Raw genomic sequence first — 17,174 nt, 5'->3', positions numbered from 1 at the left:
GAGACTTCTTTTAAAAGACCTCAAACATTTAAATGGTAGTTTGTGACTCCATAATGAATACAGATCAAATGTGTGTTTGCAAAAAAAAAGTTATTTGGTATTTCAGAGAGAGATCAAAGTAATATATTGATTAAATATTACAAAGACAAGCTGTTATTTCTTTTTGAAATAAAATACATGTCAATCATTCACAGTAAGACCAGGTAAACGCATTAAATAGTCAAATTTGATTTATGTAGGCTTTAACATTGAATTACTTGCGTGTGTGTGTGTGTGTGTGTGTGTAGTTGACGTACAGATATGTGAATAAAGTTTCGGGTTTTGGACAGGTACTCTGTATTACTTTCCTTTGCACAAGGAATGACGTCTGTCTCCATCTGAGAAAAGGAGAAAAGAGTCCAAATTCAATAAAACAAGCAATCTCACCTGCATGATGGCAGACAAAACTTTTCTTTATTAAGATCTAATGATTCATCCCTTTTCATAAAAAGCAACGCAACCACATATGCTCTGCATATGAAATCATATTTTAGCCCTTCTATATCAAATCATATCCTTGTCTTGTACAGAGATGAAATAAACAGAAATAAACAGAAGTGTTTGGCACAGACTCGACCTTGACGAGAAAACTGGAAATATGAAATTGTTATTGGAAACACATGCAAGGACTTATTCGCTCTTGAAAGATAACCAACCGCGGCTTTAGACGAAAATCAGCTCGCTCCGAACCATGGATTTACGAGATCATTTCGACATCTGAACCAGGTTGGGCTGCTGAGCCCACACGAGATACTGTTCACAGGTTATTTAAATGGTGGCGAAGCAAAAATAAGTGCTTCATAATGAGCAAAAAACAAGCCACACACTTGGTTCTCATTAGATGTTCCAGATCACGCAAAAATTCTGGTAATGCTTTCATTTCCGCATATTTACAAACAAACTATCTTTTTGATCATTCTTAGGGATTTGTAAACTATTCAAATACAGAAATGTGTTTTTACCGGGCAAGGAACTCAACTTTAACCACAATTACGTGTTGGGAATCATGTCGGCTCATGTTGTGGCTTAATCCGAGGTTGACGTAGGAATACATTACAGTCGAGAGTTATGCAGTATCAATGGAATTTTATAGTCTCCGATGGATCTAAAGTGGATTTTCTTTCGTGTGAGATTTACTTATGCGGCTTAAAATGATATATACACTACCTACATGCTCTCCGTTCTAAATTATCTCGAAATCCCACAGCTGAGGAATGTAAATATCACTCTCAGTTATACACGAACTGCCACGTTCGAGATCCGCACCTTATGGAGCAAGGATTCGGACTTTAATCCTCTGTGTCCTAGAAAAAAAAAAAAAAAAAAGTGTTCGACCCTAGTGAACTTGAGGCTTTGATGAAAGTAGACAGCAACCCGGTCCAGTTCTTATCAGTAGCATACGTGGATGTAATTATTACATCTCGCTAAAAGGATCATCTTATCACTCTCTGTTGTCCTTTATTACCAAAACACGTACCTAGAGCCAATCGTACCACCTGCACGCCTGGAATGGTCCCAGCTTTGAGTTTCACTTCGCTGTAATGGAGATACTGTAATGGGGCTTAAATTTACAAATGGCACTGGGACAAATTTGATTCCTCATCTCTAATCTCCTCCTTTTCTTTCATCTCCCTCGAGTTGTAGGAACGGCTCGGGAGAACTGACCCCAATCGGCACCTGGGGGAGCGGCAACGTCTGGATCCAATCAGCCGTACGGGACACTGGGCACTCTCATGTTTGCAACATTATCAAGAGGAGGACATGTGCTTGATGGAGAACTTGGAACAGCTACAAAAGAGGATGGGCTTCCAGAGCACAAAGCCTGAATAAAACTCGTCATATTTCCTTTTTGTCAGTGCGTTGGAAGATGGATCTCCTACAGCGAGAGCTACAACGTGAAGACACGTCTCCAGCTGGACCGGCTCCAAAAATCAGTGTGGAATAAATGGGAAGGTGGTCACACTTGTACAAGACACCTTATCCATTTCAACAAGCACATCCATTGGTACGGCTAGGTTATCGCTCTCACCATCTGTTAGTCCTCATGCAGTTGCAGGACAGGTGAAAGCTTGGTTGTTGGATGGGGTGAGTAGGAAATTGGGGTAAAAGGAGTTTTTTTAACATCTACATATGCAACACATTCCTAAGCAATGACTATTTAACTAAACCGTAAGACGAGGGAGGTCATCTTTAACATACCATTTTCAGATTTTTCTGAAGTGCTTTGGCCAACTCAACAGCTTCTGCTTCCGCTCCTGCGATGATACATGCTGACATTGAAAGAGTCTCTGAAGATAAAATGAAAATAATGCTTACCAAAATTATGTTTGATGTAACCTTAGTTCATGTTTCCAAACCAGTTTTGGTGAAGCTACTCCAAAAATTGTTGGAAAGTAAAGTACAATTTTAAGCATTTTTTTTTCTCAAATACACAAGATAAGTTTCTTTCATACTGAAAAATATCAAAGTTAATCAGAGTGTCTTAGTAACAATCATTGTATTTGAATTAATGGATAAATGGCTTTTTCCTGACCTTTCATTAAATGTAAAAGCACAGATCTATTGGACTAGGCAAAGCAAACTTTAAATACAGCCAGAGGGATAGCTTTGTTGCAAGGACAGAACTCAGAAAGAGGTAGAAGACCCAACACTTAACCAAGTTTAAAACATTTTTAGCCAATCTGTTGTTTTATTCCACTTAGGTTGGTATTTTAGGACTGGGTTACAAGTAAACAGAAGCTTAGTGCACTGGCTGAATAGAAAAGGTCATAATCTTAGTAAATAAGTGCATGGAAGCTTTGCTAAAAGCATGCAAAAATATAACTGAACCACCCCTTGTTTATGAAAAAATATTAAGTTTTAACCAATTCTTCGATTTCTGTCCAAACCAGAGAACTGGCCCTTTGCTGGATCAGCTAATACCTTACAGGTCATAGCAGGTCATTTCTATAATTTCTCTTAAAAAGCTTGTTTGTATAAAAAGACAACATCTAGACATCTTGAAATGGTGGTTAGCCTTTGTGGTTCACAATATCTTTTTGTATATTTACATACACGTTACTAACAGTTTGTTTTTGCCCAATGATCCTGACTGTGGAAAACGGTCTATTTTGACTTGCCCAGTTAAAATGTATAATCAAACAACATCAAGTCTGCAATAACAACAGTGAATGGCAATATTGTATTCCCAGCAATGACTCGAATCAGTGGCTGGTGAAAAATGTATTTCTTTACTGCACAACTTAAATACAATACCTTTAATAATAGCCTCCGCAGCTGCTAGATCTCGCTTGTATGTTACCTACAAAAGGAAAACATCACATTAAAAGAGAAACAACAGTTTTTGCTTAAATGAAATGTGCCAAATATAACTGAACATTAGTTTTGTGGTTATACACACTGTTAGGAGTGATTTACTGTTTGTTGCCGTATATACACATAGTGCGGTCCAAAAGTCTGAGACCACTGCTGTACGTGCTGTATGCAGTACAAAACTTTTCAAGACAGCAGATTGTCAGTATAACAAGGAGAAAAGAAAAAAGTATATGAATTTCTCTAAATTTTCTTGCCAAACAGTTGAAAATTTCACAAAACTGAGGTACAATATACAAAACATTTATAATAATACAATATTTTCAAAATATGCACGAGTAAAATCCTTTTTCAGTGTTTTTTCTTTAAAGGGGGGGTGAAATGCTCGTTTTCACTCAATATCCTGTTAATCTTGAGTACCTATAGAGTAGTACTGCATCCTTCATAACTCCAAAAAGTCTTTAGTTTTATTATATTCATAAGAGAAAGATAGTCTGTACCGATTTTTCCCAGAAAAACACGACCGGCTGGAGGTGTGACGTGTGGGCGGAGCTAAAGAATCACGAGCGCCAGTAGGCTTTTGCATTGAGAGCGTTTGTGACATTACCGTGAGGAAAAAACCATCCAAAACAAACCATGGCTAACTCTCAGATTCAGCGTATATTTATGATCCAGAAGCTGAAATTTAACAAGAGCAGCATCAGCAATGACATCTCTATGTGGTATGTACTGAAACTGTATATATTTGCTTAGCGGTTTTGGAAAATGACTAAGTTCCACTTTGTCGTCTTTTTTTTTTTTTTTTTTAAGCTGTACATGTGGAAAGTGCAGTTTGATGACAACATCACATGTTGTTTACTTGATGTGATTATGCGCCGATAACAACACAGAGATATTTGAAGCAGTTTTACCGCATGCGGTTCCAACACACGATCGTGACCCATTTTCGTTGTGATTGCATTATCCTTAAGAAATAAACGATGTGCAAATCCGGCGTCAAACTGGGCCTCGTTTGTAAAACAAGCATCTTCGAAATGCAGGGAACAAACAAAAACAAATAAACTCCATCCACTGGTCCCTTAATGCCGTTTCTCTTTTGGTAATCTGTGCAGGGTTGTCTTGCCCTGGCAACCAAAAACACACTCCTTTTGTGACATTTCGCGACGCTCTCGCTCTGATCAGTGAACGTCTGTTCTGCTCTCAGTCTCTGCTCTGCTATACGGGAGCGCGCGCTCTTCCGGCAGAAGTGCCCTTATAAGGAAATTCCGCTCCATCTAACGTCACACAGAGCCATACTCGCAAAAAACTTTCTGAAACTTGTGACAAACCAGAAGGAGTATTTTTGGAACAGAAATACATCCCTTCAAACGTACAACTTAATTTTTGAAACTTTGTCCATGTTTAGCATGGGAATCCAACTCTTTAACAATGTAAAAAACTCAGTATGCATGAAATAGCATTTCACCCCCCCTTTAACAAAATATCTTAATATAGAAATTAATTTCTCAGTTTCTTCATGTTCTAATGGGTGATATTGTGTTAAATCTTAAAACAAGGTTGTGCTCCCTGACTTTGATGGCACGATACAGATTTTGTCCATTAACAAAAACAGCAATATCTGTACAACCTATAAAAACCTCATATTTACATTACAGGGTAAAATTTCTATATTCTCCGATATGTAAATCCGATATTTCTGCCACAATACCTTGGCGCAGTACAGTAAATCTATAGTAAAGCCTTCTAACAGGATTCTTCACGGCACAGTGCTTTCTCATGTTTGGCAGTGCTATTGAAAACATCAGGACTGTTGCATCTGGCTTTAAACTAAATCACTCTGACATCTGTGTTCATCGCTGTGCACTTCTTGCTGGATCTCACAGCACTGGTCACCTGATCAAAAAATATGTCTCAGTGTGGACAAAAGGTTGAAATGTAGTGAAAAGATGCATAAAATTTTTCTGGATTAATGTGAAAGCAGACTTGGTGACCTAGTAATTCTAAATGTAGAGATGTTTTCCAGGTTTAAATGATTTAAAAAATACGTTTTTAAAGTGATCTCAGACCCTGTTGGACCCAATATGTATGGCATAAATCCTATATGTATGACAACAAAAAGTCAAACCCTTCGTTCCTTACTTTCCACAGAGTCGGTGGTCCGTCTATGAGCTTTGCATTCGTGCCACAGTACTGCAGGGCCAAGTGTAGGCACTCGCTGCCAAACTCAAAGTCAAATTCACTGCACTGAAAAAGGAGAAACCAGGACAAAAACCAGAACAATATTAAACAAGCTCCAGTTTGATAAATTCTGATGATGTAAATCAGAACCATAGAAACCTCCAGTCAAACACCTGTGTAGGAACTAACTTTTGTGGTCATGAAATACTGTTTCTTATAGAAACAAGCATCTGGGCATGGGATTTTTGTACAAAATGTCTCTGATTCTGGTAACCCGTTAAAAAAAGCTGAATAGAGTACATGGAGCGAATCGCTCTAAGACAGCGGTTGGATTACACAGCCTAAATCATGCCACCCGAGACGTTACGAGAGCAATATCTACAGCAATATTTCATCCCGGGTGTAGAGGAGAGCTTCGCTTACATGGCGCTGTGATTTCAAGGCAAATTAAAGGAGAAAGTCCTGAAATCATTTAACCTTTGGCATTTTTCCCCACTTTTCATCAACACACATCTAGACCCTCACGGGGTTGGATGTCTCTTCTTTTGTAAAGCTCAAGCTCAAGCTTGAAGAGACTCAATGGGATGGCATGCTGAAACAGCATCAGTCATTTCGAGGCTACCACAGAGAGGGTTCTGACACATGGCCGTCGGCTACATCCAAAAACCCTCGCTCAAAACACCCACCTGAAATAACCCCCATTGTAAAAAGCATCAAACGCGCTGAATGCTAGATAAAAAAGAAGTATGGACTGCCTTATGTCACGTGATGGCAGAGGCTCATAGAAAATTGGGTTCAAAAATCAAGGAGAAGCATATAAATCTTTGCAGACCCTTCACTGTTGGGGTTAGAGAAGAAAAGCCCCAGAAGAACCGGAGTGTCGGGTAACACCCAAGCGGGCTTGATATTACCCATTCTTCAGATTGCCTCATCCTCTGTATTTCTTCAAGTCACGGTTTTATCTTTATTTAGAATTAACCGAGGACAGACAGCTGTGACTTGACACTGAAAACTCACGCAAATGTTCGATATCGCAGCCAAAAACAACAAGACTCTGAAATCAAAGTTTTCCAGAAGCAAAAAAATCCAGCACCCAAAAAAATTAAGGCTTCTCAGCAGTCCTACAAACCACAATGCTTCTTTTTAACACTTTAAAACTATCCTTTACTGTTATCAAAAGTTTGACAAAAGGATTATTAGGGTTCCAAAGATGATGATGCTGATGAATTTTCAAATGAAATACACTACACTCCTCCTCCATGAGAAACGCTATTAGTTTGAATGAGAAAGCAGCATTCCTGTGAAAGCATTGTTTGAGTTGATCTTGAGAAGAAATGCTTGCAGTCAGCTATGTATCCTTGGCCAGACTAAACAATTCTGATTTATTATTTTGGCACACAACTAATTACCGTGGGAATAATAATAAAAGTGACAGTGCCTTAGAGCAGAATAACCTGTAGGTTTATGCAAATCTCGGGGACAATGAACAAAAGAGGCAAGTTGGTCCAAATTTGAATACTGAGTGTTTCTTTGTCACAGTGAAGTAATATATCATTAAAAGGTATCCAAAAAATGTAATTATGAAGAATTAAATTTCTCAGAAAATTGGGCTTAAACAGTAATATCAGTGCAATGAATAATTATAAGATAAATATATATTTGTAGAAAAATATATAAAATATTTATGACACATATTACATAAATATTTATACTTATTCATAATTATAATTAGATTTATATCTATATTGATACCAAAACAGAAATAGAAGAGTCCCATAGAAAATTGGGTTCAAAACTCAAATGTACATAGATCAATATAAATAATAAAATATTAAATACATAAAAAAAAAATAGAAATATTAATTTGTAATATTTATTTAAAAAAAAGTATATAAAACAGATTATATATTTATATATATATATATATATATATATATATAAATAACAAATGGGTTAAAAAGGCAACATCGGTGCATAATTCTAATATAAATAATAATTATAATAATAAATACTTCTCTGTATAATTTGTTTTTAAAAGTGTATATAAAAACATATAAACTTATTGAGATGCCTAAAATTACCATAAAAAGTCACTGTGGGAATGTCAAGGTGACAGTCAACTTTAATGTTTTTTGCACATTGAATCTGAGGTTTATTCCAACCAATAAATGTGTCTGGGTTGCTCATACCCGCTGGTAGGCCTGGAAAATAATGTCATAAAGAAATCCTTGAGGCATTTCACTGGCTCTGTACTTTGCTCTCTCCAGCGAGTGGTCCAGGTAGCCCTCTGACGTGGTTGCAATGACTGTGGACACCAGAGGACGTATCGCTCCCGAGGCCTGAAAAAACAAGGTAGACAACGGGACAATTAAAAACATGCCTTTAAAAATGTGTTTATTCATGATTACTAAACAATGGTGCATTAGGATCAGGCAATGAATCACTATCCTTGTCATATTCTTTTGAGTGCTTCATAAACATATGGGTTTTGCTTTCCAGCCTTTGTCACAGCCTTGGAGAGGAGATTTAGAAGAAAATCACAGAAATCTTCAACCGCACGCATTAAAGCCAGCAAAAACATTACTAAAACATCTTATCCGGTTTCATGCTGTAAGGAGTAGTGCTGAGAGGTGTCAACAATATGTTTATCTTAGTGATTTATGAACATTGGAAAAGGCTGCAATGCAGTCAAACCACAAACGAAGCTGGATTTCTCGTCTTCTGCTGAGTTTCATGACGTTTGCCTTGGAAGGATGGGATATACAGTATGTACTGGATTCTTGTTCTATAGCATATTTTAAAAAGAGTTACTCTGATTGGAGTTTTTCCATATTTGATATATAACAGCTTCACACATATCTCTGAAGCCCGCATCAGGAATTGTCTTTCAACGACTTAACGTGGTCTGACTTTCATTCACCTCATAAATTTGACAGATATGTAGACCGTGGTACAGCAGATTAGGGGAGGGAGTGTGGACATTCTTCACCACAAACATTTCAGGGAGTGTTTTAAAATGAATTATTCCAAATGACACCCACAGGAAAAAAAAAAAGGAATATTTGAATTCAATCTTACCTTGTATATAATTTACCTCTAATTTCGGGGCTTTTATATTGTGGTATATATGATAATCTTGGGCAGAAATAAACATAGGTTTTCATTTTTTTCTCTCCATACTGTTATTAAATGACATCCAAATGCACTACTTTGAAACAAAATCTGGATTAAGAAAAGAAAACGAACCCCTTGCTCTTTAGCTGCTAGGGTGATTTTCAACAGAAGATCTTCTTCCACAAACGGCCGTACAGCATCATGGATGATGACCACTTTTGGTTTGGGCGTCAGTGAGTCTGTAGTGCTGCTGAAGGCCTGAAGCCCGTTGAAGATAGACCTGTGTCTGGTGGTTCCCCCGTGGACTACTTTTACCTTTGTGTGATTAAATTTCTGGACAATATTCAGCATCAAGTCATGATTCTCCTTAGCAACCACAACGACAACAGTTCCAATCCATGATAATCTGTAAAAAAAAAAAAAAAAAAAAAAAGCAGATAGAACAGCTTTCATTTGTCAGGTTTTAAAAACAGAAACAACATAATCGCTGTTATAATAGGTTAAGGAAACAAATTGTATGTTACAGTATGTTGCTTTTATCAGTTATTTTAGTATTACTTGCATATGAATATAGTCTTTGTTAAAAATGTAAAATAAATTCATTTACATTTTTATTAATTTCGCTATGTGCTTTTGATACTTCCATTTAGGTAGGGGTGGGTGATATGACCAAAATCTTACATAACGATATGAGTGATTTTATTTCACGGTAAGGATATTCATCACAATACAGTTATTTTGGCTTTAAATATGGGTTTTCAAACAATTTAAAGAAGAAATCACTCCGGTCGGGAACCAAGCACCATTGTTAGATTTATTGAAGATTATGAGTGAAACAAAGAGCATCTCCTCGGGGGGGCCACAGGTCAACATAGACAAAAAGGGATCTAGAACAAAATAAAAATACAACCGGCTTACCTAACTTCCTAACCAAAAACAAAACTCAAACTGATCTCGCAAAAGAAAAGGCCAGGAAACCAATCCGCTCTTTTTCACAAAATGAGACGTTTTAGTCCCAACAGCAGGTGGTAAACACCAGTTTGGCCACTTGCCGGAGGAGGAATCCAGGAGCTCCGAACCTGTTCGTGTTCACACCAGCAATGAAGGAACGTTTTGATAGGAAAATTTCTAATTCTTGACACCTGTGTCAATATCACAAAAAACTAATACTAGCCTATATATATATATATATATATATATATATATATATATATATATATATATATTAGTGGTGGGCCATTATCGGCGTTAACATTTTGATCAAAACACTTGAACATCGAATTTGCTTATTTTTGCTCTAGTGCCAACAAATACATACGAAATATGTCAAAACATTCACCTTGGAAATTATGCTCGAAAAAACTGTCAGTTATTTCTTAAGTGAAAGTTAACAGTTGAGGGAAAAAAAATGGGATGTGTATTATATTGGATGCGTTCATCGTCTCTTAAAGTGACCGCGCCTAATTTAGCTACTGGCTGCTGTAATGTTAATCCAAGAAAATGAAAGAAAATCACTCACTGCTCTTGACTACGTTGTAGTTTCAACAGTCAAACCAAAAATTATTCAGACACCAGATATATTTTTTGATATATATAGCAAAACTGTAATAATGTAAATGTTGAAGGTGTCTGAATAAATGTAGGTTTGATTGTACAGTATATTTCATTTTTACACTGAAGACTATCCAGTGCTTTTTTACATTTAATTATTTAGTTTCTGTACCTTGACACCTACAAACTTGAAAAAAACTTAAACATTGTATAAATAGCACAAATAAATAAAAATAAACGAACATACAAATTAAACAATTTCAAACAGGGCCCACTGGTACAACCTTCACCGGGTCCCCGCTGACCCCAGCTACGGCCCTGCTCACGCCTGTTTATACATACACATATATATATATATATATATATATATACACATATATATATATATACACACACATATATATATATATATATATATAAGAAACTAATTGCAAGCAATTGTACAAAAAATGTGAAAAAAACTTTTTTTCTATTTATTTGTACAGTAGAACAAATAAATACAAAATGCTATATATATTGAATAAAGTAATCAAATACATAAAAAAACTGCATATTCCGCTCTGTGTAAATTACATATGTATGCTATTTTTTCTTATTAAAGTTACAAACGTGATTTTGTCAAGAGCAGATATTTTCTCTTTTGTTGTTTGATTAACATGAATGACAGACTGCAGGGATATTAGACTGCTGTCACTTTAAGATCTTCTCCGAGCCAATCTACGGTTACAAGTTTTCTTTCTCAAATGTTTGTTTTCATTTAAGACTTAATTATGGTGTTTACGAGGATTACTTCCAAAGATTAGAATTTTGACACAAACAGGTGTGTTTATTTAGGTTTCATTTATTTTCATCTCACTTTTTGTTTTAGTTATAGTTCAAGTTTTAGTTTTTATTTATTTCTATTTAGTGATGTCCGTTAGCTGCCAAGGCAATATTTCTCATTTTCATTTAAAGTTGTTCCTTACACATTTACATTTTATTACTGCTGTCTTTCAATTAACAATAATCAAACAAAAATCAAGCAAAATGAAAAAAAAAAGTCAGTGTGTTGTTAAGCAGCTTAAGATGTTATGAGCATTTAAACTTATTGTTAGTTACACATTCGCTTGGGTGTTCTGGGTGTGTGTTTTTTTTTAAATGATATTTACATTCTCATACTCATCCCTATTCCTTCCAGAGAGCAGGGGTTCTCAGCTCAAAGACCCACTTTTCTGCAGAGTTTAGCTCCAACCCTAATTAAAGAAAAATGGGTCTTGAGGGCCAGAGTTGAGAACCCCTGGTGAAGGGGACCATAAAACTGTTCCTTGGAACGCACTTCTGCATCATCTTGCCAAGCCAATTTAGGTTTAACAAATAAAATGTGTGCAAAGAATCATGGGAGCAAAGTGTCTATCAGTTGTACCCTTCGAAGTATAGTTTTGAGCACTTCAGTTTGGAACAACCCTTAAAGAGCAGTAGTCTATAAATTCATAGTATGCATAAAACAGTAAGCAAAAAGTATGCAGGTGTACTTATTCCAAATAACATTACGTTCTAAATACAATCATACTATATAGAACATACATGAAGTACGTAGTTATTCAACAGAAGTACTTACTCAGTTATTATCACGGTATGTGATTTTCAACACAACCTGTTTAGTGAATTTACAGTTCTCTACCATGAAAGAGCTAGGTAGGAACACATTAACAAATTATTGCAATGAAAAAATGTAATAAAAAACGAATAAGATCCAATTAAATAACTTACAATAGTTCATCAGTGTACAGTACTGTTTACTTACATCCTATGCTTCTGATAAGGTTTTTTTTTTTTTTTTTTTTTTTTGCATACTAGAGTGTATGGAAGTACATATTAGAACACAGAGAGAAGTTTAATTTAATATCTCAGCTACGCTTATTTAGGTCACATCTGTCATACAGTCTGGACATCGAAATGTAATAGTCCAAAAATGAATTACAACGGCTCCTAAGTGTATGCTTTTGTCCATTAAAATTGAAGTGACAGCTTTTTGAATATGAAACTCACAGCAACCTTTTACTTCACAGTGCAATTTATTAAACATGCCAAGTCAATGTCAAGTGCTTTTAGCCTTTCCCAAGTCTTGCAGAATCAGCAGATGTTCTTAATAAGGATTGAAAAAGCTGTTCTGGACAAGATCTTCATGCAGTAGGTGTCCTTGGACTTCTGCCTGTTTACTTGGGGGGGGGGGGGGGGGGGGGGGGTTGTCCAGTTGTCAAACTAACGGACGTAATTATGACAGGCATAATGATTTATTGTTCTGTTTTCGTCTGCTAGTAACAAACTAATTTAACATACATGTCATAAAATCAGTTTCATGTGCTCACTGACACTGAATATCAAGTCTCACCTCTCAAACGCTTGAATCGTGAAGCTTATCAGAGGTCTGTTGAGAATAGTGCAGAATTGTTTCGGTGTGGCCAGTCCCATTCGTTCCCCAGAGCCACCGGCGGGAAGAACTACAGCTACCGGGAAATCCACCGCGGCGCAACCGAGCCGGTCCGCGCTCCGCTCGGCGTCGCATTCCAGCAGACTGCCTGGATCCAGAGGCCTGTCGGAGGAAGAACAGCGCTCCTGCTGCATTTGTGGCAGCCGTGTTCATGGGAAGAAGCTGTTAACCGACTTACTGCATCGCCATTCGGCGGGTGATTTGAGTTATTTTTGCGGCAGTAGTGTTACAGCTTTCCCGCTGCTGCTCTGTGATCAGAGTGAGCCTTCGGTTATCCACTCGTCAAGGCATTGCAGCAGCTGGGAATGGGATTTCATCTCATTGTACAGCGTAAAATAAGGTTTAATAAAACGATATTACGGAGAAAAAAAACATGCCCAACAGGTAAACTTGTTAAATAAACAGTTTTTTTCTTCCCAGAACAATAGCATTTACATATTTTGTATGATTTATTTCCTAACGTTTCCCAAATTATGGCAAGCCGTTTTAACATGTATTTCTTTAACTTTATTTAACGAGTATCTACTTATCCTTATCTACTTATCCCTAGTATGCCTATTTTCAATAGTAGTAGCCTATTAAAAATAAGTTACTGGTAACTCAGTTGTTAATAGTACATTTCTTTTTTCACTTCTTGTTATGAGTCAGAATGACTTTAGTTCACTTTAAAATTAGATATGTTACTATAAATTAATTATATTAGTGTTTATTCAGTAAATACTGGAAAAATGACCATTCAAATTGTTAAAGTAAACTAAATAATAAATGGTACACTATTAATAGGCATTGCCATTATATTGAAAAAGAAACGAAGCAATAGTTAAATGAGTTACAAATACACTCCTAGTTGGTTATTAAATCAAAATAGAATTTAACTACTTTTAAATGGCTTGTCATAGTCTTTTTCTAGATGACAGCTGATGAATGGTAGTTGATGAAATTGTGTTTATATGCATGTTTGCACATGAAGGAGGCATATAAAATGTTATTCTTAATTATTATTGTTTATAATTTTAGTGGAATAATTTTCACTATTTGTACAAAGATTTTTATCACCCGTCTTAATTTTTTTATTATTATTATAAACTGTTTGTCATACATGAAACAAAAATTAGGCATGTTCATGTAATGAATTAATTGGAGTTCAAAATGTCACCTCATGCAGATGTAAATTATTATACAGAGACATTTTCAAATGGTTTAATTTTAATGCTTTTACACCACATAGCCAATATGAGCATTGTCACTATAGTGCAATATCTTGTCCAAATAATGCTTGCACAAACTAAAAATGTTTCAAAGTCAAGGCAAAATATATTACATCAGCTTGTACGTCACAATATTACACATAAAAGTCCTGCAAAATCAATTACATAAACAATTGCATATGCATATGTACAGACATTGAATTTACATGTAGCTAGGCATTTCCCAGGTTTGAGAACTGCTCTTATTGTCGCTGAACACAAAGACAGTATTACCACAGCAAGTGATTACCACACAAATCAGGCAGTGATGACAAAAAAACATATTTGTAATGTAATATGCAGTTATCATTGTCAGTCTCTTTGATATTATTTTGGACATGTCTTCACTACTGGTTGCATGTTGATTGAGATTATGTCGGTAATGATATTTAGTCTTTATTTTATCTTCTTTCCAAAGATTGCAGTGGACATCTGGCAGTGAACTCAGGTCCCTGCACTTGCTCAAAAAAGGCAGCGTAAAGAAAGTTCAGTGCTCCTGTGTGCTGACGTCACAAGTTCTCTCGTTCACACTGAGTTCTTTTAAAAGGAAAAATCTAGCTCAGTCCAAGCACAGACTCATTTAGCTTTCCGTCCTGGTGCCCACTTTGTTCTTTTGTTTTTTTATCTGGGTATGAGCATATCCCTCAGACTTGACCCCCGATTCGTTATGTTGCCTTGTGTATCTTTTGCATTTGCAGGAGGTCACCACTGTGATCTTGTAGGTCCTGGTGCTGCCATCCTGACACTGGAGCTGAATCCGCTGAGTGCGGGTCTTGTCGTTCACGCAGCGCCACTCCTGACTGTTTCGGCGGTTCCAGAACTTCCTACCATATCCGCCAATCCAGTTGGGCAGCATCTGAGCTGGAAGGCACTGTCCTGTGCACACCAGTTCCTTAACAGGATCTATGCTGGTGCACTGGCCATCAGAGATGTACTTTGTGGATCGCAGCTCTCTGCAGCCAACTGGGATTCGTTCTGTAACACAAAGTGTTAAATAACATTTATTTGATATCAATTTGTATATCAATAACAGATCAACTCAAATCTATGATAGGATTCACCTTGGTGCTGTTTCTTCATGGTTGGTGAACAGACATAAACAGCAGTGGTATAGATGATATGCTTGGTTTGTTTTACTTAAGCCCTTATCTGAACTGAGCGGAAATGGTTTAGCGCACAGATGACTAATGACTCTGAGCGTCTTATTGTCAGATTTCGCCGGTGCTGCTGGCTATACTTAATTTAATTTCTGCCTCAGAGAAGAGCCTCCTGTCAGCGTAACCCAAGCCAAAATCCATTCACACAGCAGCAACAAACCTGTTACAATGTGCCCACCCCCCTCCCTCTCCATGACAGGACATGATGAATGGGGATCCAAGGGACATTTTCTTTCTCCCCACTTCAGGTTACGGTCGTTCAAAAAACAAACAAGGTTTCCTCTTGAGACTTCCTGAAAAGCTGAGCTGCACCTCCACTCTCCAAGTCTGACAAGATTCACTCCGAGGACATTGTGCTCTGCACTCTTTTATCTCTGCTGTTCAAAGCGGTTGTGAGTCAAGAGACTGTGTAAACCATATAATTTCCTACAGTATTCTGCCATAAGCATAGCTAACTTTCTCCCTTAGATTGGAACATCTAGTTACTTGCATATCATTAATACATTTCAATGTTAATTGAAATGGTGTTTCATGATTCATTACTGCTTACATTTTGCTGAAAAGTCAATAATAGGCTATTTGATGGTGGGTTTCACTGTGACAACATGCCCCACTACACATCAACATATGTTAAATGAATGACTTGTACCTGTTTGCTGGGAAATTACAGTGGAAGATAGCCAAGTCTTCAACATAGTATGTCTATACAGAAACATGACTTTTTGAGATAAACTTCTGAAATAAATATTCACCGGAGTACAAAGTGTGACAACTAGCCCAAGTCTCCCCTACCATAATCACTATATGGATAAAATCAAATAATTTAAAAAAGACAAATAATTTTTTTTATAATATTTGTTTATAATATAACTTTGAGCTATTTTCAGGTTGCTAAGATAATATTTCAGCCTAAAAAGCAACCTGCCATTTTTACCTCAAAGAGAGCTAAATTTAAACCCTTAAAAGTTAGTTAGGTCTGTATAAATTGATGTAACCTATCTCGGTTGATTCAGTGATGTTAAATAACACTTTTGACTTAAATGAGAATATAGATGTTACCATTTGTTCAGCATAAGTGATTTTAATTTTACATCTATAAAGTGAAGAAATGTAAAGAAATTCAAACCAAACAAAATTCTCACTTGATATTGGGAATGTCACCAAAACATTTTATTTTAAATGTTAATTGTAAATGAAACGTAGCTTTAAACGCAATTTCCTAAGAAAAAAACCTACAATATGTGATTAATAACCAATCTAGTGTCGTAAGTGGTGTGCATGAACTCACCTCGCTCGTGCGCAGTGAAGCCTCTTCCACCGGAGCGCGCGCGATTCAGAGACGCGTTGCTCTGCGCATCCTGCACGGGACTGACCACATGAGAGTAAAAAATCTCCGTGGCATCGTTCTTCAAAGTCAGACCACTCCTTATTAAAAAGCAAAATAAAACCATGAAATTGCACGATTCCGGAGCGTTTATATACATGTTGATTTGAAATAACCCACAGCCTGTGGAGAGATGCTCCTCGAGTCTGAATGATTCTCACTCACTATCATGTCTTGGGTTATATATATACAGTGTATATATACGCTCCCGCCTCCAGATTTGGCAATGGCTCAGGTGAGCAGAATGATAAAACAAGCGCAGTCAGTCTCTCCTCTAAACCACACCCAGAGAGACACTCGACCCTGTGAGGTGCTCCAACATCTGGAGGCAAATCATTGCGTACTGGACTCCCCGAGAGCCCCTAATTCACTTAGAGATGTTTTTGTGCTGTTAAACACTCAGCACTTTATGTAAGCAAACTCTGTCCATAATTTTTTTTAAAGGGAGTTTCAAGCATAATCTGCCCACAAAGTATTTATTGCGAAAATGACTTACGAAAAGTGTCAGAGAAATCATTATTTCCTCAGCAGTTAAGCAGCAGTTAATCAACAATCAATCTGTCTGGCAAGCTGATTCAATCTGTTTACTGAAAATGAGAGGAAAAAAAGACTGGGGCAAAGATGACAAGTTTGACTGACTGATTGATTGTTTGATTAATTGATTGACTGATTTATTGTTTGATTAATTGATTGATTGACTGATTGATTGATAACGTTAAACA

At 36.7% G+C, this 17,174-nt stretch overlaps 2 protein-coding genes across 2 annotated transcripts in view; both read right to left on the bottom strand.

Moving 5' to 3' along the window:
* The window catches only part of crppa (CDP-L-ribitol pyrophosphorylase A), a 31,349-nt gene extending 18,397 nt beyond the window's left edge, over window positions 1–12,952 (bottom strand). Inside the window, exons 1-7 of the mRNA XM_026282157.1 lie at window positions 12,566–12,952; window positions 8,776–9,049; window positions 7,719–7,868; window positions 5,491–5,595; window positions 3,295–3,340; window positions 2,239–2,327; window positions 297–377 (exon numbers count right to left, since the gene is read on the bottom strand). Of these exons, the coding sequence (XP_026137942.1) occupies window positions 297–377; window positions 2,239–2,327; window positions 3,295–3,340; window positions 5,491–5,595; window positions 7,719–7,868; window positions 8,776–9,049; window positions 12,566–12,798 (978 nt within the window). The 5' untranslated portion in view covers window positions 12,799–12,952. The remainder of the gene's footprint in view (window positions 1–296; window positions 378–2,238; window positions 2,328–3,294; window positions 3,341–5,490; window positions 5,596–7,718; window positions 7,869–8,775; window positions 9,050–12,565) is intronic.
* A 900-nt stretch (window positions 12,953–13,852) lies between these two features.
* sostdc1a (sclerostin domain containing 1a) lies at window positions 13,853–16,841 on the bottom strand. Its single transcript, XM_026282161.1, has 2 exons — window positions 16,357–16,841; window positions 13,853–14,886 (listed from the first exon to the last, which is right to left on the bottom strand). The coding sequence occupies exons 1-2, from the start codon at window positions 16,550–16,552 to the stop codon at window positions 14,492–14,494; spliced, it is 591 nt and encodes a 196-aa protein (XP_026137946.1). The 5' UTR covers window positions 16,553–16,841; the 3' UTR covers window positions 13,853–14,491.
* Between the last annotated feature and the right edge of the window lie 333 nt (window positions 16,842–17,174).

Source organism: Carassius auratus, chromosome 15 (assembly GCF_003368295.1).
Source record: "Carassius auratus strain Wakin chromosome 15, ASM336829v1, whole genome shotgun sequence".
Taxonomy (NCBI): domain Eukaryota; kingdom Metazoa; phylum Chordata; class Actinopteri; order Cypriniformes; family Cyprinidae; genus Carassius; species Carassius auratus.
Note: the sequence above shows the minus strand (reverse complement) of the source record. Positions and strands in the feature narration are given on the sequence as shown.

Bases quoted from the DNA above. Each gene is read 5' to 3' on its own strand.
- sostdc1a (XM_026282161.1), bottom strand. From the start codon at position 16,552: ATGTATATAAACGCTCCGGAATCGTGCAATTTCATGGTTTTATTTTGC. The intron at 14,887-16,356 runs GTGAGTTCATGC...TTTGTGTTACAG, and splicing joins CTTCACTGCGCACGAGCGAG to AACGAATCCCAGTTGGCTGC.